Source organism: Astyanax mexicanus, chromosome 6 (genome assembly GCF_023375975.1).
Source record: "Astyanax mexicanus isolate ESR-SI-001 chromosome 6, AstMex3_surface, whole genome shotgun sequence".
In the NCBI taxonomy this organism is placed as follows: domain Eukaryota; kingdom Metazoa; phylum Chordata; class Actinopteri; order Characiformes; family Acestrorhamphidae; genus Astyanax; species Astyanax mexicanus.
In genome coordinates this window covers 6211743-6235149 of record NC_064413.1, presented here as the reverse complement: position 1 = coordinate 6235149, position 23407 = coordinate 6211743, and the positions used below count along the sequence as shown (strand labels likewise).

Here is a 23407-nt window from a genome sequence, read left to right as displayed (position 1 = left end):
TATAAATGTGACCTAAAATATCATCAGGTTTTCAGACAAGCCATCAGTACACAGACTTTTTTTCCTGCCAAACTCCTAGGGATCATCAAGACGTTAGTTGGCAAATGTGAGATCAGCCGTTGTGTTTTTTATTTTTATCAGAAGTGGATTTCACATTGGGATCCTCCAATTTAGACCATTTTCACCCATTCTCTTTTTTATTATTGAATCATTAACACTGACCTTAACTGAGGAGAGTGAGACCTGCAGTTCTTTAAATGTTGTTCTGGGTTCTTTTGTTTGGGACCTCCTGGATGAGTTGTTCATGCCCTTTTGGAGTAATTTCTGTAGACCAGTCACTCCATGGACGGTTCACCAGTGTTCCATGTTTTTTTTTTTTTTTCAATTCGTGAATTTATCTCTCACTGTGATTCGCTGGAGTCCCAAAGCTTTAGAAATGACTTTTTGTGTAACCTTTTTTTAGATGGATAGATGATTAATGACTCATCTATTCTTGGATTTTTTTCAGATTGGGGCATTATGTGTTGGTTTTTGAAATTTTTTATCTGCTTCATGTTGTCAGGCAGGTTCTATTTAAGTGCTTTTTTGATTCTACAGGTCTGGCAGTAAACAGGTCTGGTTGTGGTTAGTAGTGAAATTGAACTTAGCTTTCCAAAAAAATGCTTTATTACAGTTAATGAAATGGGGAGCAATTACTTTTACACAATTTCACATAGGACCAGATTGATTTGGATTGTTTTTTTTTTTTCGTTTAATAAGTAAAATTATAATTTAAAAAACAGCCTTTTGTTTTTACACAGGTTATCTTTATCTGATATTAAAGTTTGTTTGACAATCTGAAAAATCTAAGGGGCAAATACAATTTTTTTTATTTTTACTTATTTTTTAGTGTGTCTCAACTGTTATCTAAGGAATGGAAATGGAACTACTTAGAATTTTCTATATTTCTGTATAAATATGACCTTAAATATCATCATGTTTAGACAAGCCCTAAAATTAACACAAAAATAGTATATTTTATCATTTATTTATTGAGGAAAATTATGCAAAATGTGTAAATTTCTTCAGAGTTAGACAGAATGTGTTGCTTTTTATCTGCCTTATGTTCTCAGACAGGTTCTATTTAACTGATTTCTTGTGAAGTGCTTGTGGTTAGTAGTGAAATTTAAGTCAGCTTTTCAAATTTCTTGGAAGTTACTGTTAAACAGATATTTAGTTTATAATTAGTTACAGTATGTTTTCTTTACAAAAAAAATGTTTTACACAAAAAATACAATTTGAATGGCTGTGTACATTTCAAACACTGAAATTAATACAGAATTTATCTTTAAATATACAGCAAAATGACAGTAAAAAGTTGAGATATGTACACAGTAAAGCATTCTACACTGCAGATGTGAACAGAGGCACTTCAGAGGGGCACAAATCTCAAATCTCACACTGCAGAAAGCTCGGTATAGAGACCGCAGTGAGCAGTACGCCGCACTCCCGGCTTAGCCTAGCGCTAACAGCGGCGTGCGGTGCGTTTTGTTCTCCCCTCGCGAGCGTGGAGAGATCCGTCTTTCGTGGAACAGGGGAGGAAGAGGGGGTGTGTGGGAGGTGAGGAGGTTAAGAAGAGAGGGATTGAAATCTAGTCCCGGCACAATCTCGGCCCACCACAGCCTCATATCTCTCCACCGCTCTCTCTCTCTCTCTCTCTTTCTTTCTATCTCTCTCGACGCTCTTCCCTCTTTGAAGTCCCCCGCTTGACGCCCCTCTTCCTTTTGTGTCTGCGAACCAAAGCCCACCGCAGAGCTCCCTCGCTCTTCCTCCTCTTCTCTCAGTCTTCAGACTTTCCCCCATCAATCACCTCACAGAAATCTGAGCCCACCACAAGCCCCTTCCTTCCCCTCTACTGTACTACACCTCTACTAATATAGTAGTGCATCCCCAAAAAATTAAATATCATTAAAAGTTTACAGGGGTTGGACAATGAAACTGAAACACCTGTCATTTTAGTGTGGGAGTGGGAGTACTGTTTCATGGCTAAATTGAAGCAGCCTGGTGGCCAATCTTTAATCATTAATTGCACATTGCACCAGTAAGAGCAGAGTGTGAAGGTTCAATTAGCAGCGTAAGAGCACAGTTCTGCTCTAAATATTACAATGCACACAAAATTATGGGTGACATACCAGAGTTCAAAAGAGGACAAATTGTTGGTGCACGTCTTGCTGGCGCATCTGTGGCCAAGACAGCAAGTCTTTGTGATGTATCAAGAGCCACGGTATCCAGGGTAATGTCAGCATACCACCAAGAAGGACGAACTACATCCAACAGGATTAACTGTGGACGCTGTAAGAGGAAGCTGTCTGAAAGGGATGTTCAGGTGCTAACCCGGATTGTATCCAAAAAACGTAAAACCACGACTGATCAAATCACGGCAGAATTCAATGTGCACCTCAACTCTCCTGTTTCCACCAGAACTGTCCGTCACCACAATAAATTATTGTGCTCTAAAACCAGGTGTTTCAGTTTCACTGTCCAACCCCTGTACTTTATTTCAGTAATTCATTTCAAAAACTCACACAGAGTGATCTTTTTTAAGTTTTTATTTATTTTATTGTTGATGATTATGGCTTACAGCCAATGAAATCCCAATAATCAGTGTCTCAGAAAATTACAACATTATATAAGACCCATTGGTGCTTTTCGCAGTGTGGGCATTGTGCCAAGTCCTGTTGTCTTGTAAAAGACATCCTATTTCCATTAGAAGAAATGTTTTTTAATGTATGTCACATAAACGTCTACTAAAAGAGAGCTTGCTTATATGATCTCTTATATCAGGAGGCAGAATGCTAATCTTATGGATGCTGTTCCTCCAGTTGGTCTTGGCTCGCTCCACCACAGGTAAGAGATCTCCAAAGAATGAGAAAGAACCCAAATTATCTTTTTTAGTAACCACATACAGTACAATGGTGCTTGAAAGCTTGTGAACCCCTTAGAACAGGGGTTGGAACTTAAGTTGCATGAAGTGTAATGGGACAAGTATATCTCCAGCCCAGAGGGTTCTTCAACCCAATTGCAGAACAGTTGATCTCAAAGCAGCTAAACCCAAGAAGAAAGAAGAGGAAAGGAAAAAAATAAATAAATAAGCACATCGCTCCTCATTTGGGATTGAACCCGTATAATCATGGTCGCTGTCCAATACCCTACCGCTGCCCAGGCTAGTAATTTGGGACACGGGCCGGGGAAAAAACTCCCCTATAAGGAGATAGTTAGCCCAAGAACGAGCTGAAAAACAAGAATGGCTGGAAACTAAAGTCACGCACAGTGTGACAGAGAAAGACAGGGGAGGGATGTAAACAAAAGCTCTCCAGAGAAGCATTTTATTTATTTATATATATATTTTTTTTCATTATCATTGATTATAGTTCAAACAACCTCACAAGCCAGATGTTTCATGCTTGCTTGTGGGCCACATCTGGCCAGCGGGCTACCTATTGCTGACCCCTGTTCTAGAGGTTCACAACCTTTTGCCACTTACAAATATGAACTATTGGATAATTTTCCTCAATAAATAAATGATCAAGTTTAATATTTTGGTCACATTTGTTTAATTTGGTTCTCTTTATCTGCTTTTACACCTTGTGAGAAAATCTGGTGATGTTTTATTATGTTTTAATGCAGAAATATAGAAAAATTAAAGAGTTTACAAACTTTCAAGCACCACTTTAGCAAAAAATAGTGACATAGATTTCCTATGGATTTTTAATCTTTTTCTCTTTCTCTCTCTCTCTCTCTCTCTCTTTCAGGACAGAAGATTTTCGCTCAGGTTGGAGGATCTGCAACCCTTCCCAAAGGGCAATTTGCAGAAACGGAGAACGTATATGTGAGGTGGTACTTCTCCGTTACAGGGGCAAATAACTTTACTTTACTGATTTGGAGGAAACATAAGGACCCCCCAAAGCCAGGTGATAACTATTTTCATTTAACTTACTGATTTCATTTTACAGGGAAATTCTACCAGTAAAGTTCTGTTTCATTTAACCCTTGTGTAATGTTCATATTTTTGTTACTCGTTTACTTTGTTACTTGTATTTAATTCAGCAAAATTAAGCAATTTTACATTAAAATGCTTTACACATGCTTGCTTCACCTAAATTGCAAACAATATAAACAGCTTACATGGTTAATATTTGCCCTTTACCTTTCTTATGTTACATTTCTTTCAAAAAGTGCTACTCTTTTTTTATTATTTTTTTAATAAAATGTAAAAGAAAATGAATTAAACTCAAGATATGAGTAGAAAATTTGTTTAGTTTCAAATTTACAAATGAAGCAATGTTTATTAGCCCTTGGCCAAACCGACTGTGTGTAATATAAATGTGTAGGGGGGGGGGGGGGTGAGTGTACAGTGTGTGTTTATTGAAAATGTGTTTTGATATATGTTTTTCACAAAAAAATGAGCCAATGCCAATGAGTTTGAGTTAGAAAAAATATTTTTTTAGTATCATTTGATGAAAAATGAAAACGGGCCCCACAGACCCGAACACCACACAAGGGTTAAACACAGAACATTGCTGTAATTACAGCGCCCCCGTGTGAGATTTTGCTAAATACAGAATGCTGGGAGATCAGCAGCTTAGTAAGGACTGAAGAGTGAAGAGCTGCCTTACTTTTTGCATCTTGTGTTATTTTTGTTAAAAAAAAAAAAGTTTATCCCTTGTTCATAACCAAGATTTGTTTTTTATTTTACATGCATATCAAAAGAGTTTCAGAAGTTTCAGTACATTTTAATATTTTCTAGTAAATTATTCAAAAAGTACATCTTTCCAGTTGGCTCCTCGCATCATTTGTTTTTATCATGAGTGTATCCCCCAAACTTAAGTCACCATCAGTGTGTAGCCTTGCCCATGAGAGTTTGACTGATATAGCTGCACAATATACAGTGCCTTGCAAAAATACTCAACCCCCTTTAACTATTTTTTTGTAAAGAAACAACAGCAAGTGGGACACAATTGTGAAGTGGAACGAAATGTATTGGATATTTAAAACGTTTTTTAGAAATAAAAAGCTAAAAAGTGGGGTGTTCAGTATTATTCGGCCCCCTTGCGTTAATACTTTGTAGCGCCACCATTTGCTGTGATTACAGCTGCAAGTCGCTTGGGGTTTGCCCATTCTTCCCTGCAAAGCAGCTGGAGCTCAGTGAGGTTGGATGGAGAGTGTGGGTTTGTGAACAGCAGATTTTTTAAGCTCTTTTCACAGATTCTTTATTGGATTCATGTCTGGACTTTGACTTGGCCATTGTAACACCTGGATATGTTTATTTGTGAACAGCTCCATTGCAGATTTTGCTTTATTTTTTGGGTCATTGTCTTGTTGGAAGATAAATCTCAGTCCCAGTCTCAGGTCTTTAGCAGACCCCAACAGGTTTTCTTCCAGAATGGTCCTGTATTTGGCTTCATCCATCTTCCCATCAATTTAAAACATCTTCCCAAGCAGGCCCAAACCATGACGCTGCCACCACCCTGTTTGACAGTGGGGATGTTGTGTTCAGGGTTTCATCTGACCTGACCAGAGCACCTTCTTCCACATGTTTGGTACGTCTCCCAGGTGGCTTGTGGCAAACTTTAAACAAGACTTTTTATGGACATCGTTGAGAAATGGCTTTCTCATTGCCACTCTTCCATAAAGGTCAGATTTGTGCGGTGTACGACTGATTGTTGTCCTATGGACAGAGTCTCCCACCTCCACCGCTATAGATCTCTGCAGTTCATGTGATCATGAGTGATCATGGGCCTCTTGGCTGCATCTCTGATCAGTCTTCTCCTTGTTTGAGTTAAAAGTTTAGAGGGACGGCCGGGTCTTGGTAGACGGGTCTTGCAGGGGTCTGATCCTCATTCCATTTCAAAATGATCTCTTGCACAGTGCTCCTTGAGATGTTTAAAAAGCTTAGGAAATCTTCCTTTCCAATTCCGGCTTTAAGTCATATCGCAGGACGTGTTATGTCACCTAAGCCAATTAACACGTTGCATAATCATGTTGCATGTTGCAATGCTGCTGCTGCCTGAGTAGCGTGACAGGGAGGGGGAGGGGAAGAGGGAGGGGGCGTAAACGTGAGGTAACCGCATGGCTTTCACATGGTTGGGCAAGTGCTTGTAAATGCAGAGGCTGACAGCTCAGTTTGGCACAGTTTTGGCGCAGATATTTCCAGTTGCTGCTGAAATCACGCTTTTATTCCCAGAGTAACGCTCTTATTTAAATGGCCAATTAAACGGCCGATTATTGTTGTTTTGCTGTTTTCACCAGGGAGCTGTTTTTGAGTGCTCCTCTGACTCTAAAGCACTAACTCAGCCCTTGATCGGTTCGGATCTCTGAAGTGAGACAGCAGGCGGGTGGGGGCCTACATTGTTTAAAATCGTCGAAAAAAAGTCGAAAAAAACATTGCAAAGTCAATTTTTTTCAATATTGTGCAGCCCTATTGCTATGACTGATATGCCTCAGTGTTGTAGGCTGTAAGAGCAAGTTTCAGTGAACATATAACCTATTTACTCTATAGATTGTTATCAACAGTGTTGTAGCCATTTTAGAGAACAGATAATAACTATATATATTAATATATTGTGGAGACACTGTAAAAATAGCAGTAAAACATTGGAAAGATTGCTGCCAATCATGTCACGAAATGACCCAGGCAGGGAGGCGAGGAGGCGGACGCAAGTGCAGGTAGGGCGAAATGAATAATTTAATAAATAAATATAAATAAACAAAGAAACGAGAAACAAGTAAACACTTAAACATAAAACAGGGAGATATATATAAGGAACTGGGGAACAAACTAAATAACTGAAAATAGATAAACAGATAACCAAAAACCAAAACAAACGAGAGAAACTAAAGAACATAAACTAAACCAACTAGGGATAATAATAATAAACAAACTAAAGAGGCAGGGAAATATATACAAGAAATAAACTAAGAAATAAACAAGGAAATAAACTAAATATATAAACAAGGCAAAAACAGAGAAAAACACAGAGCAAGGAACTAGGGAACGAGGAGAATAAACAAGAGTAACGAGGAGCGACAAAACAACAGAGGAAGGTGCAAAGACCGACGAAGGACAAGAGACAAAGGAAGGCTTTATAGCACACAAGGGAAGTGGAAACACCTGGGGCTAGGGGGCGGAGCTACAAATTGACACAGGTGGAAAAGTACTGAGACAGAACACAGGGGCACAGAGGAGCAGGGGTCACGTGGGAACAACACACAGGCACAAGAACAGACAAAACAGGGCGAGGACGTGACAAATCAATTACTGTAATTTTACAGGAATATTTTTTATATTTTTAATATTTATATTAAGTGTACCCTAGCAGCATTTTCAGTTTTTTAAAGTGGTTTTTAAATTAAGTTTTTAATTTACTTTTTCTGTCTTTAGAAAACAAAGACTGGCAGAGTCGAGTGTCTCTTTCAGAAGACTCCTCTCTTATCATCTCACACATCCTGGAAAGTGACTTTAATGGAGTCTTCAAATGTGAGCAGGACAACTTCAGAAACTCAGCTGAGGCGCGGTACTCACTGACCCGTGGTAAGATGAGCCCAGAGAGACCAAATCACCACAACACTGAAGGGGTTAAACCTGGGCTGGAGGGCATCGCTGCTCCAGTGTGCTTTAAATATTATATTTTTAAAAATTCTATCATAGTGCATATCCATAGAAATATCCAGAGAGGGGACAAAGTTACTAACTTGTAACAAGTAACAAGTAAGCGCTGATTCACACTACATTAGTTTTTTAGTGTTTTTTAGTCTGCGAGAGTTTTTTATTTGGCATGCTAAACATCTGATCCAGTAGGCGACTGGGAGTCAGGAGCAGTGGCTACCTACAGCCAATGGAATCATGTAAAAAGAAGAGAGAGAGAACCATGGGTCCAAAACGTACCTCCTGCATGACCAGAGCTATTTATAAAGAGTCTGACCACTTTCTCTTTCTCTCTTATATCAGAAAAGTACTACTAAACTCAAGAGGGAGCTCAGGAGTGAGTCCTCTAGGAATGGAGGTGAATGGAGCTACAAGCTAAACATTTGATTAAAAATAGTAACTAACTACTTGTTTTGAGTATTCCTTTAAATTTAGAAAGTAAACATATTAAATATAACATCCTCCTAACTCTTAGTTCATTGAACCCTTACCCTTAGGATAAGGTTTAGGTTGAGCAAGAACTATTTACACCTTTTACACCTTCCTTTAATCAGCAATATTAAAAAACAAAGCTTTGAATGTTGCTATAAGGGTAGGGGATGTTTGGTAATGATCTGTGTACATTAAGCGCACATCACCTTGTGTCCTGTAAGAGTACAGCAGAGCAAAAACCTCTGTCTCATCTGTGTGTTTGAGTTTCTAGCAATCTATCTATAGTACCTACAGTGCATACTGCCTCCAACAGTGTTTGTAAGAAAGCCATTTGTGCTCTCTCAGGGCTCCGGTAGCTGATGGCAAGCTGCATGATCAGGATTCGAACCAGTGACCTCCTGATCATGGCGACAGTGGCTTAGTCTGCTGGTCCATCATTTATAAATCATTGGTTGTTCGAATCAGCGATTTCAGATAAATATATCATATAGCAGATGAACACAGTGATATTTGGCAAATGAAATTAAGTTTATAGGATTAACAGAAAGTGTGCAATAATTTGCCCAAATTTATACCACTGTAATTAAGAATATCCATTATATTTCAAGCAATTGGAGCATTTTTATATATAGAGCATTTTACTTATTTGTATTTAGAACATTAGATGCACAATGTAGTGAAGTATACTTGCAATAATAGACATGATCAATTACTCTTTCTCTGTCTCACTTCCCCCCTTCTCTCTCTCTCTCTCTCTCTCTCTCAGTGCAAATGCCTATGAATCTTCTTCTCCTGGAAGGTGAGGAGCTCTCTTTGGATTGTAAGATGGAGACGCCTGTAAAATGGACAGCACCCAACGGCACCTCGTATATCAATAGACTGTCTGGAAACAAGAACATCCTGAAAGTGCCGAACACCTTAATCCAAGACAGCGGAGTCTGGGCGTGTGAAGCGAGTGCAGGCCTTAGAAAATTCAGAGCCGCGACTGCTGTGACCATCCTCGGTAAGCTAGGAGATGATCCACATGCACAGTTCTTCAGAAGAACCCTATTTACGCAATTATCCAAGTCCTTTCCTCTTCAAATCTGGGTTCTTAAAAGGTTCATTACTAAAAGCAATGGTTCAATATTTGGACCATGAAAAGTTCTTTGCCTGGCAAAAAGGTTCTTCATATACATAGAATGGTTCCATATACAGTGTCTTTTTTCCCAATTACCCAACCCACTCATTAGGCCTCACCCCCTATCACCAGTAATGCCCCAACAGACCAGGAGAGTGAAGACTAGCACATGCCTCCTCTGATACATGTAAAGTCAGCCACCGCCTCTTTTTATAAACTGCTGCTGATGCTGTAGCATTGCCGAGTAGCATCACAGCACTAATCCCCTTGTGCTGATCCCCATCACCCTAGGAGTGATGAGGGGAGAGAGCCCCATCATCTACTCACCCAGAGAGAGCAAGAGAGAGCCATTTGTGCTCTCTCAGGGCTCCTGCAGCTGATGGCAAGCTGCATGACCAGGATTCGAACCAGTGACTTCCTGATTATAGCGACAGTGGCTTAGTCTGCTGGTCTGTCGGCGCTGGTCCACCCTTAAGTGATGGAGCAACACAAAGTAGCATAAAACTGTTTAAAAATATTTCATTTTATGGATCTAAAAATAAAAATTAAATGTTTTCCTGGTTTTTACCATATTTTGACCATTACATGTTCAATTAAATAATTAAATAATTAAGTGTTTTCAATAAAGGCTTCTAAGTAATATTAATTGATAAAATTGCCTCTGAATTATTTAAAATTAGAGTGAAAAGCCTTAAAATTTGGGTATGTAATTTCAAGCGGAAATTGATCAAATTAGGCCTGGAGTTGAAGAGGAAAACCCTGCTTTAGTTCACTGGATTAGTGGTCACTGAAGAAAGACAGGATTTTGGCTCTTGCTCATGAATATTCATACATGCAAATATATCGCCTCTGATTGGCTAACAGCACTGCAGCAGAGAAAGCATACTTGCCTTCCCCCACAGTAATTTTTACAGCTCTAAAACTCAAAAGACAACATATTTTTTAGAGCTACAGCCTTAGTTATAAATATACAGCATTGAGTGCTGGGTAAATTTAACCCTTAAACTTCACTTACTGTCAGATTTTCAGCATAATGAGGTGAGTGGCCCTGCGGCCGAAAGAAATATTATCAATGCCACAGGGAGATTACTTCCCCTCCATCCACAAAGAACAAGAAAAAGTGGATTTTAGCGGAAGGAGACCTTTAATAAGTCCTGACTCTTACTTTTTCTCCCGTTTTCTCTCTCCAGGTCTCTCCCCCCCTCCATCAGACACCGTCTACACCTCCCTCTCTTCTTCCATCACTCTCCCCTGTTCCCTCTCCACTGATGTTCCTTGGTCTCAGTTACGAGAGAAAGGTCTGCAGGGCGGCAGCTGGAGCTTCTCCCCGCCGAACCAGTCCCTCCAGCAGGGTCACCAGCTCCTCACACTGGGGCCCAACCAAACCCAAGCCTGGAGAGCACAGAGCACCACCAGCTGCCTCACTGAGCGTGAGTTCAAGAACCGCGACCTGTCTGCTCAGACCCAGAAAGTGTCCACAGACTGCAGGGGGACGTACCAGTGCAGCCTGGAGTTCAGGAACAAGAGACCAATGAGAAGAACGGTGAAGCTGGAGGTGCTGGAAGGTGGGTGAGATCAGATCAGAACTAGTGCTGAGTGATAAGAACAAAATTTATATCACAATAAATATTCCTTACTCTTTCTTTGGATAGGAACAGTTGTGTAAAACAAATAAAAACGGATAATACGATGAACTGCAAATCCGTTTTTGTAAGGTTCAAACTAATAACATTTATAGTTTTTTTGCAAATATTCACTCATTTTGAATGTGATGCTGCAACACATTCCAAAGAATGGATATAGTCAACAACAAAAGACTCTGAAAGTTGTAAAATGCTCAAAAAACACCAGTTTTGAACATTCCACAGGTGAATAGGTTAATTAATCCCTTAACAAGCCAGGATTTTGTCAATTCTCTGCAATTCCCTGACATTACACCACTAATTGCTTGTATAAATAGTGTGTTTTGTTACTGAATTTGAATTACTGGACTAGGCAATATGTCACAATTTTAGAACAAACCAGATGCTTGCAGATGTAAAACCAGCAAACTGGTTTAGTATTTGAAGAGTAATCTAAAAGAGTGGTTGAAAAGCCAGGCTAGCAAAAACATGCACATAGGAATCAGGCAGAGACAAGGTCAAAAATCCAGCCATCACAGAAAAAGGGTCAAAAATACAAAAAAGCCAAGCACATTAAGAAAAACTTAAGCCCTATCCGGAAAGAGATTACTTTCTCAGAAGGACATTTGTGAAAAAAAATTCACACTTCCTCACACTGATAAATCTCTTGCGTCCAGACTGAAATGGAAAAAAACAGGAGGACCAGTGAGTTTTTTGGCTTTCTCAGTCACGTGAGATAACGTTAGTAGCTCCCCCACCATTTCCACTCGCTGTTGTGTTTACATGGATCTTTGTGGAAACATGCGCCCAAAGTGTAATTACGGTGCGTGGCAGTGGACAAATAGCAATTTTATTAAACTCATAGATAAGTGTTAAAATTACTGGAATAAAATCACAGAGGACCCTCCATAAAACAGAAAACTACCCCAGGAAACCCTGAGAAATGAATCCCATCCGGATAGGGCAATTCATCCATATAAATATTTCATTTTATGGATCTAAAAATAAGAAAGAACTTATTTTGACCATTACATGTTCAATTGAATAATTTTAAGTGTTTTCAATAAAGGCTTCTAAGTAATATTAATTGATACAATTGCCTCTGAATTATTTAATATTAGAGTGAAAAGTCTTAAAATTGGTAAAATTAGGCCTAAAGTTTAGGAGGAAAACCCTGCTTTACTTCACTGGATTAGTGGTCACTGAAGAAAGACAGGATTTTGGCTCTTGCTCATGAATATTTATACATGCAAATATATCACCTTTGATTGGCTTAAAGCATTGTGTCAGAGAACGCCTACCTGCCTTTGCCCATAGTCCATTTTACAGCTCTAAAACTCAAAAGACAACATATTTTTTAGAGATACAGCTTTAGTTATAAATATACAGCATTGAGTGCTGGGTAAATTTAACCCTTAAACTTCACTTACTGTCAGATTTTCAGCATAATGAGGTGAGTGGCCCTGCCAGCGAAAGAAATATTATCAATGCCACAGGGAGATTACTTCCCCTCCATCCACAAAGAACAAGAAAAAGTGGATTTTTAGCGTTTTATGCTTAACAGAAGTTTTATCAAAACCTCGCAAAGTGCAAGTGCATCAAACAAGCCTTATATACATACACAAACAGTTAGGCACAGGTGAAAGGAATCACTAATTAGTCACAGCTGCAGGGAATTAGAATTCAGGTGACAATGAGCTCGGAGCTGTCCATGATTGGTTGAAGATGAGCATGTGACTGTGGCGATGTGGTGGTGTGAGAGTGAGTGGGATTCTGGGTAATCGAGTCCATAGTGGAAGAAACAGGTCCAGGAAGTGTGACAGTATAACACACATATCATATTGGAATTCCTAATTGAATAAATATTTGGAATTATTACACAAAATGTAACTTTTTTTGGGGGGGAGTTGGTTAGTTTGGAATGTGCTCTTAATTCTACCTCATTAATCTGACTGAGAAAATCCAACCAAGATGTGCAAAACTGTCAACTAAGCAAGAGATGCTACTTTGAAGAATTTAAAATGCGAAAACACATTCTGGTTTGTTTAACAATTTTTTTGGTTTAGTAAATAATTAGATATGTTTTTCTTCATCATTTCATCATGACTTTAGTATTGATCTAAAATACTGAACATATAAAAATATTTTTAAAAACACACTAAAGTTAACTGGTTCTGTGGAAAATATTTATTACAAATTTACACATTTATCCTCTTCACCACACTGTTCTCCTCTTCCTGTAGCCCTCTCCTCTGCTCCTGCGGGGGCACCGTTGCTGGAGGGTGATAAAGTGAGCCTGAACTGCAGTCTAGGGGTCCCGCTGCCCTCTGACCTGGGGGTGAAATGGACGCCCCCGAAGTCTTCAGCTTTCTCTCTGCCTAAAGCTCATGGGGTCCACCTGTTCCTCCCTGCGGTCAGTGTAAAGGACAGCGGGGTGTGGAGGTGTGAACTGATGAAAAATTCAGTGGTTCTGACGTCGGCTTCAGTCGCTCTGAAAATAGGTAAGAAAACAGAGAGAGAGACTAAGGTTTAATCCCATTTCAGCCCTTGATCCCTACCATTTACCCCTAGCCCTTCTTTTCGAGTGAAATTCTCCACTTAGGAATTGGGACAAGCCTTCAAGCACCGAAACGTCATCAGGAGCGATAAAGTTCAGTAACCTAGCTGCTGCTGGTTAACACTAGTTTATAATGCTAATCATCACTTTTAACAATGAATATACTTACATTTGAGGGCTGCTTTGTTTTTTTCCGCCATTTTACCAGTGATTCTCATACCCCCCCCCCCCCCCCTTATCTATCTCAGTTTGAAGGGCTAACAAGCCCCATCCCTTCCACCATTCCTTCAGCTTAACAAGAATCAGGACACCCCTACCCCTTGGCGCCCTATTTTATATTTTTAAGGTGCAATAGAATGGTCATTGCTATCTTACACCCCGCCAACAGTGCTTGGGAATATATCTACACTGATGGGTGTAGTGGTCTGAAAGTGAGGTGTGTTCAGGTCAATTTCTGGCAGGTTTTTTGTGCACACACTATACCAAAGACACACTCATTTGCTCTAAATCAAGCTGCGTGATCTGCAATTGACCAGTGCACTAAAAATCGCTAAAATAGGGCCCTAAGTCTCATATTTATCTTTGATGTTTTAAATCTACAGTAGAAATAAAGGTACTGGCCTCTGTTCTAATACTTTTAGAGGGAACTGTATGTACTGTGGGGTTAAATATAGTTCTGATATCTGAATAACCACTAAGACAGACCCACTTCACCAGAGCCTTTCTCCAGAGGTTTCTTAGAATCATGTTACCAAAAAAAGCAGAGATTATATATTCTTTTAACATCTCACCATCTAACCATACCTTTCCCACTGTACCGATCTTCCTATTTCACAGAGAAACTAGTGAAGACCTGGGTGATCGTGACCATTTGCAGTGCTTCCATCTTCATCCTCCTTCTTATCATCACTCTTATCATCATTCATAGGCGCAGACAGGTTAGTAGAACTGTGATACTATAAATTAAAACTCACTCTTAGTAAATTATAGACATTACAGTTTGTGTTGTATGATTTTTCTTTTTCAGGTTGTTATTACCAGGCGAAAGACCAGATTCTGCTGCTGCAAGAAGTGAGTTTTACAACATACACACTCATACGCAAACACATATAGGACTCATCTCCTGTTTTAAAGCGCTAGTGCTCATCTAAGCTGTGTATTACGGTAGCTGCGTGCACAGCGGAGCTGGGGAAGGAAGCTGCTTGCACTTCTCCTATAGAGACTGAAAATGGAAAAGAAAATAGTTTTAAAGCTCAATTAACATAATTTAACCAGATCTAATCAACAAATCTACACCAGAAACTCTAGAACTATCAATCTGTAGATCAGTGTGACATTCTGGAAATGAATATCTTTCTTTTACTAAAAATAAAAATCTGTTTTCAGGTTAAATCCACTATATTTCAAACATTACGTTATGTACAGACTACAGTTTAAAGTATTATAAAAAAATTAAAGAAGAAAATCAAGGTGATATCAAATCTCACTACTGATCTCTTGAATAATGTAAGGTTCAAATTATAGTACTGTGGGAAATTTGCAGTAATTTAATGACAAAAGTAGAAAAATGCTTGTTGGGTTGAATATAGACCAGAATTAAGACTCATATAAAATAATATATAATATATAATTAAACAAGTGCCATGATTCCCTTACGAGAAATCACATTCATACTATGGTCAGTGTCCTGTCTCCTCAATAATATAAGGTCTCTGGCCTAGGGCACATCAGGGGGATGTACATTCTTTACATCAGGGGGTGTGGCCAAAACAATTGGGAAAAAACACTTGATAGTAAAAGATGAGTAAGTTTAAGAATGAAAATGAGCTTTTAAAGCTTGTAAACAATTTTCTCTCTCTTTTACTCATTAAATATGCTATCAAACATGTCCCCTAAAAAAATTAGATTAAACATTTTAATTCACTATTTCTTTGTTTTAATAGCTAGTCGATTCAAGGTGATTGGTTCAGTTGCCTGTCAGTCAAAAGCCTAAATAGTGGGCGGGGATAGGAGCTGTGTTGGGAGCAGTGGAGAAAAGAGAGAGAGAGAATGAGAGAGTGGGATGAGAAGAACGAGAGGACAAGAAATAACAAGAGAGACAAAATGAAAGAGAGAGAACGAGAGAAAACGAGAGAGAGAGAGAGACCAAGAGAACAAGAAATAACAAGAGAGACAAAATAAAAGAGAATGAGAGAAAAAGAGAGAGACCAAGAGAACAAGAAATAACAAGAGAGACAAAATGAACGAGAGAAAAAGAGAGAGACAGGAGATTTTTGTTGGAATTTTTTTGTTTGGAATTTGGGAGTTGTCTGTAGTTTATAGACTAAAACAACAATGTTCATTTCAATCAAACATATACATATAAATAGCAAAATCAGAGAAACTGATTCAGAAACTGAAGTGGTCTCTTAAATTTTCCAGACCTGTATATATATATTTATACAGCTCTGGAAAAAATAAGAGATTACGATAAGAGATCGAAAATGGTGGCACAAGGCTAGAGCTGCTGACAAGGGAGCTGTTCCTGAATTTAAACTATTCACTAAATGAAGTCCCTTTGACAGCTTTAACATCCTGTTTAAAATACAGCAGAATGCTTAAAATGGCATGTAATTCTTTAGACACCCACTAGGGTGTACCCTCCACACTAAAAATGATTCTAATGCCTTTGCTTTTATGATCAGATATCATGTATCCCACTGTGAACACAAACCTCATTTTATACGTCTGATGATTTATTACAATAAAATTCTCCTGAAGCCACCAGTCTGGTTTATACTACAATATATATATATATTATAATTATATTAAATCATAATCCATCCATAAATTGAAAGGTAGTGAACTAATTTAACTTAAATAGCCCATAAATAAACCTGTATTAATCCTGTCTCTCTCTCTGTGTCTCAGTCCTCAGCCCAAAGGTTTCTACAAATCCTGAGGACAGATCCTTCCCATCATGACCAGCAGGGCTCCAGTCAGACTGGAGTCTGAAGGATGCTGGTCTCCTGTCTGAGCAGAAGCTGTGCTGAGCTGAGCTTATTGGACTGATAATAAGTGTTTCTCCTGCTGTTGTGTAAATATGAACTCCCAATTCTGCTGGAAAACATGGTTCTATAGTATGTTAAATATTTGAAAGATAATAAAGGTGATAATGTTGATTCAACCTTTATATGACATGGATTCAACTGTGGATAAACATTGAAATGTTAGCTGGGCTGAATGCAATCAAATCCTTCACAGCAACTAAGCGACATCAAGTTTAAAGCCTTTCCGGAAGAGTAGAGGCTTCTGTTTGTAAATATATTTTGATTTGAGAAGCTATGCCTTGTCTGCTTGTCTGTTAACTGTTTAAATGTATCATTAAATAAATATGTACAACAGAATATATAATACATTAAATAATCTTAGTGCATCTTAACAAATAAGAAGAATATCATTGAAAAGGTACTTTATTTCAGTAATTCAGTTGAAAATGAGAAACTCATATATTATATAGATGTATTAAACACAGAGTGATCTATCTTAAGCTTTCTTTTCCTTTATTGTTGTTATAATAATTATGAATTACAGTCAATAAAAACCCTAAAATCCATGTTTCAGAAAATGTTAATAATATATAAGACCGATCGGTTCTTTTAGACAGTGTTGGCAGTGGGCCAAGTCCTGCTGGAAAATGAAATCCTCATCTCCATAAAAGTTGTCAGTAGCAGAGGGAAGCATGAAGTGCTGTAAGATTTTCCGGGAAAACAAAACTGCACTGACTTTAGACTTGATAATAAAACACAGTGGATCAACACCAGCAGATGACAGACATGTTACTCCAAACCATCACTGATCATCAGTAGATTTTCATTATATTTCATTTGTAAATCAAGGGAGCAGAGTCTGGAGGAAGAGAGGAGAGACACACAGTCCAAACTGCTTGAGGTCTAGTGTGAAGTTTCCACCAATCAGTGATGGTTTGGAGAGACATGTCTGTCATCTGCTGGTGTTGATCCACTGTGTTTTATTATCAAGTTTAAAGTCAGTGCAGTTTTGTTTGCCCTCTGCTACTGACAACTTTTACGGCAATGTGGATTTTATTTTCCAGCAGGACTTGGACACCACGTTTAGCTTTGAGGACAGATCTGCACACTCTTGCTATTTTCAAACACTTTTTTACTGTTTAATATGTAATTCCATATGTGTTCCTTCATTGATTTTGTGTCTGTAATATTAATCTACTTAATGTAGAAAATAAATAACATAAAAAAAAAAAAAAACATTGAATGAGAAGGTGTGTCCAAACGTTTGACTGGTTCTATATATGCTACCACGTTTATTTTACTTTTTGGGAAACGGATTCCCTTGCAAAAGTAATTTTCAAGTTAGGTTTATGTAACGCTGCGAGAAAGGACGGACAAGGAGAGCGGACGCACACGCAAGTAATAATTTATTAACAGAAAACAAACCATAAACCAAACAAGAACTCTGGAAACAAACTGAAAACAAACAGAACAGAAACGCAGCCGTGACAGGCGTATACACGCACAAGAACCGAGAAACTAGCACTGACCACAAAGGAGCTTAAATACACACACAAGGCGGGGAAAGGGAACAGGTAACACCTGGGGACTGATTAATGAGGGGCGGAGCTACAAATGAACACAGGTGAGTGGAAAATTACTGGGGAACACACAAGGAAACGAGAAACACAGGGAAAACAGGGCAAGGGCATGACAGTTTACTTAATGTCTACTGTTCAAGTTTAATTTTTTACTCATTTTAGTTGAGTTGTACTAAATTTGAATAGCATTTAAATAGGGTTAACCACTCATATTATTAGTATATTCCAGAAACTTGCACCTACAGCCTATAAGTCTGTAGCCAAACAAATGACCTATTGAACTATCCGACATTCAGGGTTAGTTTAATATAGATGTTTTTGTATTTTTAATGAACAAAAATGGACACTATGTGCTCTGGACCAACGATAAAAGGACCAAGATGTTGCTCCATTTAAAATGGAAATAAACAGGCTTTCCAACAGTATAAGATTTATTGCCAAGAAGAATTTATACACCCAGTGCATCGCCTGGCCTGGGCTTCCGGGGCTTTAGCCCCGAATAATTATGCAGTAGCCCCGAACCAATTTGCTCAGCTCAGCTGTATTATTAATGAGGACGCAGGCCACTGACCGCTGTGTAAATGGAAAATCTTTTAACGACAATCATGGAGCCAGATCAAGGATAAAGTTCTGCCTTTTAGGAGAAACAGCCAATGAGCTTGCTGGTTTTGCGAAGTGCGGTGGGCTAGGAAGGATATATATATATATATTTATATATACATATATATATATATATACATATATATATATATTTATATATATATATGTATATATATATATATGCAGACATAGACATCTCTGCCCTTTATCAACCAAAGTGCCCTTTTGAAACTTCATTAAAAAAAATATATATTATTATTACTGGCCTACGTTCATATATATATAAATATATTAACTGGTCTGAGCCCCGCACCTTTACATACCCAGGCAACACCCCTGGATACAACAAAGAAATACCTGTTATCTACCAAACACATATTTCTCAACTTTTTGTGCTATTTCCTTGTTTCTTACACTTCATCCTCTTGTCTACTGTTAGATCCTTAAGTTCCAGTCATACCAAGCCTTTAGTTCTGAGGTGCAGTTTCAGGCTGTTCCCGGTAGATGTCAGCACTGTATTAAAAATATATTCAAAATTCAGCATAGTATGTGTAAATGCTGTGGAGACCCTTTCTGGTGGAGTATGTTCAAGCTAGTCATGCTGCTCACCCAAATCAACCAGTTGTTGGTTGTGGTGGTCATAATGGACATCCCATTCATACAAACAAATCATGCTACAGTGAAGAAAAAGGTTTTGATTGGCTGGAGGTTTTGCATAAAGAGATTATGTTATGGCCATTTTGTTACATTTTGCGTCTAAACAAGAATCCATAGAATGTTATTTTTTTATTATTTCTTCAAACCTTTGCACACAAGGTATGATCTGGCATGGCCACGCCCACAACTAATTTCATTGGCCAATAACAGTTTGAGACTTGAAAGCGCCTTTTCAGGATATGAAGGATATGAAGCTCATTCGGGTATTGTGTGAGAGATGCTTGCTGAAAGCATATTGTTGCTGTCCAATTAAAAAACACTATTCCAAAAAAAAAAACACTATGACTTCAGGAGTGAGCGTAGGCCAAAATAACAAATAAAAACAACTAACAAACAAAGAAAACTAACTGAACCTGCAAAATACAGAAAACAAAATACACAAACTACCCTGAATCCCTGTCACCAAAACAGGAGAAAAAGGTAGCAAAACAAAATGGCCCTCACCCCCTATTTTACCCAAAGACTAATGTATATCGAAGCAAAAACTAAAGCAACACAAAGAAAACAAAATGGAGGTGCCGGGTTGGTCTGAGCAAGAAGTTGTTCCAGGTCAGGAAAGGGGAGGAGCCCTGAACGTCTCTCCCAGGTCAGGTTTCCTCTCGCCCTTTTGTAGAGTGCGCCCCTGGTGGCCAATCATGGTCCTACAACCAAAAACTAAATACAAACAGCACAGAAGGCACACAAAGAAAAACCAATATGACCAAGGGTTGTAACACTTATTTTTTTTCGAATTTTAGTTTACTACGTAATTTAAACAGACAAACTGTCCCTTACACTGTGCCAAAATTAATAGAAACTCTTCAAAATGACCTGAAGTAAACTCTTTTTACATTGACTTCCATTGAAAGTTTACAAGGTTTTTTCTCTCTCCTGTAAAGATGCTGTCTCCTGTAAAGCTTTGCACAAATGCTGGAGCAATTTGGAGAAAAAAACAAGTTTGTAAGAAAGTAGCAGATAGTTCGACATGCAGCATGTTAGCATACTATCCACCCATGCTGATACACCCCCTTAAGCAGTTTGTTGCCTGCCAGTGTGAATGGAGAGTAAGGCTATGTAGCTACTGAACCCTTAAAGTATTAAAGCATACAAAAGAAGACTAAAACACAAAATCACTCTTTACAGTGTACAGAAATGATCATGAAAACTAAGTAGAGTGGTTACAAACAGGTGATGTAAGCACAGACTGTGGTAATAAGGTCAGTGCTATATGTGCTAAACGCAGTAAGGGTTTGAGGTAATGTTGGTTTCTATGCACTGAAAACAGTTTAACGCAGATGTTTATGCAACGTTGCTTTGAGTTAAATCAGTTGTTGCTTGATTTAAATCAGCCCTATTGGCTTTTGGGACAATCTGTTTGCATACTGGATGTGACCAAGGTTTCTGACACTCACCACTACACAGTGTGTAGTCATTCCCTTCATGCTACACACTAAGAAAAGTAAGTACAGATTTGTATTTAAAAGGGTACAAAGTTTGTCCCTGGGGCTGTACCTTATATTGAGGTACAAAAAAGTACCTTTCAGTGAAAGTCCATTTTTGTACCCATGGTTTTTGTGCCAGTAAAGATTATAAACATTATCATCAACTGAATATGGCTCAAAAACTTGATGATCGAAAATTGTCTGGCTTTCAAATAAAAAATGTGCAATTAAAATATATATTGTTTATTAGTACAGTGATACAGAATACTGAATGTACCCTTTGGCTGCAGGTTAAATGGTACAAATTTGTACTTATTGCTGTTAGAAATGACTTTGTACTTCAGAGGGAACAAATCTGACCCCGTAAAGACCAGTATTGTACCTTTGAGGGTACAATTATGAAGAGTGTACCTTTGAGTACGAAAAAGTACTCAATATCGTACCTCTGTTTTTTAGAGTGTAGCTTAGAAACATTTGAGCATCATACGGTATGATTCACAGCCTAGGATCCAGTGTTGTGCCAGTTCACAGCATTTCTGAACTAGTTCAAGTTCAGTTCATACATGCTCAAAGTGAACAGTTCAAACGTTCAAAGTTCACAATTTTAATTCTGAACTAGTTCAAATTTCAGTTCATTTGACTTTTTTTCGTGAGATATTCAAATAAATACTTTTTTCACACTACAAGCTAGAAATCACTATACGTTCTTTGAAACGGCTCTTTGTAGACATTTGCTCATGACACTGCAATTGTGGGTTTCTTACCAGGTGATGAAAATTTTCATAAGGAGAATCGGTGTCTGTCTCCGTGCATCACTTCCACTAGACATTTTTTTTTAAATTGCAGCGCTTTCTCTCACTCCCGTCATTGGTCTCTCTCTCGTATTAACTAGCCAACGTTCATTTACAGGGATGTCTGCCGTTCATGACACATACTGTGAACTAATTCACGTTCAAGTTCTTTTTTAAAAAATGTGTTGCGTTCAGTTCAACGTTCACGAAACCATCTGCATCTCACCGCTATCAGTTCTCTCTATGTAAATAGACAAGTAAACAGAGTTTACAGAGTTGGTAGGCAGTTTCCTGCTATTTTTAGGCAGTTCTTCATTTTAGCCATTAACAGATTCGGTCGTGATGATTCACGCTGAGGCTACAGTGCAAAACCATGAGATCAGGAATAGCAAGAGTGGAAAAACCCTGTGAAATAGTGGCAGATCTGAAGAGAAAGTACCGTCTTGTTTGTACTGCAAAACCTAAATGTCAGAGCAGAGATCTTAACAATTTACTCAATAAGAGTGGTGTGCAGTGAGGCCCTTCTAACCCTTCAGAGTAGGGGTGACAATAGGTGCATGTAAATCATTACATAATATTTAATCAGGAAATATGTATTATAGTTATTGTAAACTATAAGCATATATATTATAAATGAACTAAAATAAAAAATAGCAACTAATTTAAAGCATTAGTCTCTGTTTATCAGTTGCTATAGGACTCTTATCTGTTTTTAAAGGGTGTAGCAAGGAGTATATTAGCAAAGTCACAGGACAGTCTAACCAATCAGATTCATGATTTTCACTCCGGGGGTGGGGCCATGACTGTCTGCTGGATTAGTTCAGTAGTTAGCTCACTATAATGGAATTGCGACGGTAAATGAGACAGATATTGTGTTAAAAACATCATATTAAAAAGCTTTTTAAACTCTAAAACCCTTCAATGTGAAACTAATTCACAATGATAGGGCGTCTGACTGGTGAGTTTTTGTGTGTACTTAATGTTTTGGCTGACCTGGCGTCCTGTAGGCATACAAATAAGTGATATTTGTTGGCCGGCTGAACTTGTAGGAAAATGAAGCATTGATTTGGTTATTTGTAGCTGTTGTATTTTTGGGCTGTTAATGTGCATTACGCTCTTATAACTAAGCCGAGACAGAGAATATGTAGTTCTAATATAAATCTATGTGTAGGTCGGTTGATGGCGTTGGGGGGTGGGGGGGGTGGGGGGGGATGGGGTTGGGGGGGGGGGGATGGGGTTGGGGGGGGGGATGGGGTTGGGGGGTGGGTGATATGGGTCGGGTTGTTGCAGAAGGGGTACCCACTATATTAACTGCACAACATAGTAATTAAGTATTAAGTATTGTTTTTTAAATATTTTTTTCTTTCTAATTCTTATCCAATTTTCTTCCCAATTTACAAGGCCAATTACCCAACCCACTCATTAGGTGAGGGGAAAGACCCAGCAAAGCCAATAGTGCTCTCTCGGGCTCTGGCAGCTGATGCAAGCTACATGACCAGGATTCAAACCAGAGTGTTAAGTATTGTTGGTTCACATTTGATATATTTGATATATCTCACAACACTGAGGTGAGTTCATTTTTTTGTGTGTTAATAAAAAGTCTCTATAAACTAGCGATTTATCCACTGGGTGATGTATGGGTTTAGGGGCTGGGCTAGGGTTTAGGGAGAGCTGATTGGGCTGAGCAGTTTGCCTCTGATAGATATGAGATGCAGATAGTTGGATGTCACCAGGTCCCCCTATTTTTGATGATTTTGATTGATTTGCAAATTATGGGTATCCACATACCAAAGTACACAGACACATCTTCCTCCCCTATAGCACAGAATAAATTACAAATAAATAAATGAATAA

General features: G+C 38.5%; 1 protein-coding gene across 1 annotated transcript in view; it reads left to right on the top strand.

Moving 5' to 3' along the window:
* cd4-1 (CD4-1 molecule) overlaps positions 1-17010 on the top strand; it is a 48789-nt gene extending 31779 nt beyond the window's left edge. Inside the window, exons 3-11 of the mRNA XM_007250880.3 lie at positions 2824-2886; positions 3792-3950; positions 7421-7570; positions 8883-9119; positions 10427-10801; positions 13102-13359; positions 14253-14353; positions 14443-14486; positions 16326-17010. Coding sequence (XP_007250942.3) covers positions 2832-2886; positions 3792-3950; positions 7421-7570; positions 8883-9119; positions 10427-10801; positions 13102-13359; positions 14253-14353; positions 14443-14486; positions 16326-16356 — 1410 coding nt within the window. The 5' untranslated portion in view covers positions 2824-2831 and the 3' untranslated portion in view covers positions 16357-17010. The remainder of the gene's footprint in view (positions 1-2823; positions 2887-3791; positions 3951-7420; positions 7571-8882; positions 9120-10426; positions 10802-13101; positions 13360-14252; positions 14354-14442; positions 14487-16325) is intronic.
* The last annotated feature ends 6397 nt before the right edge of the window (positions 17011-23407 follow it).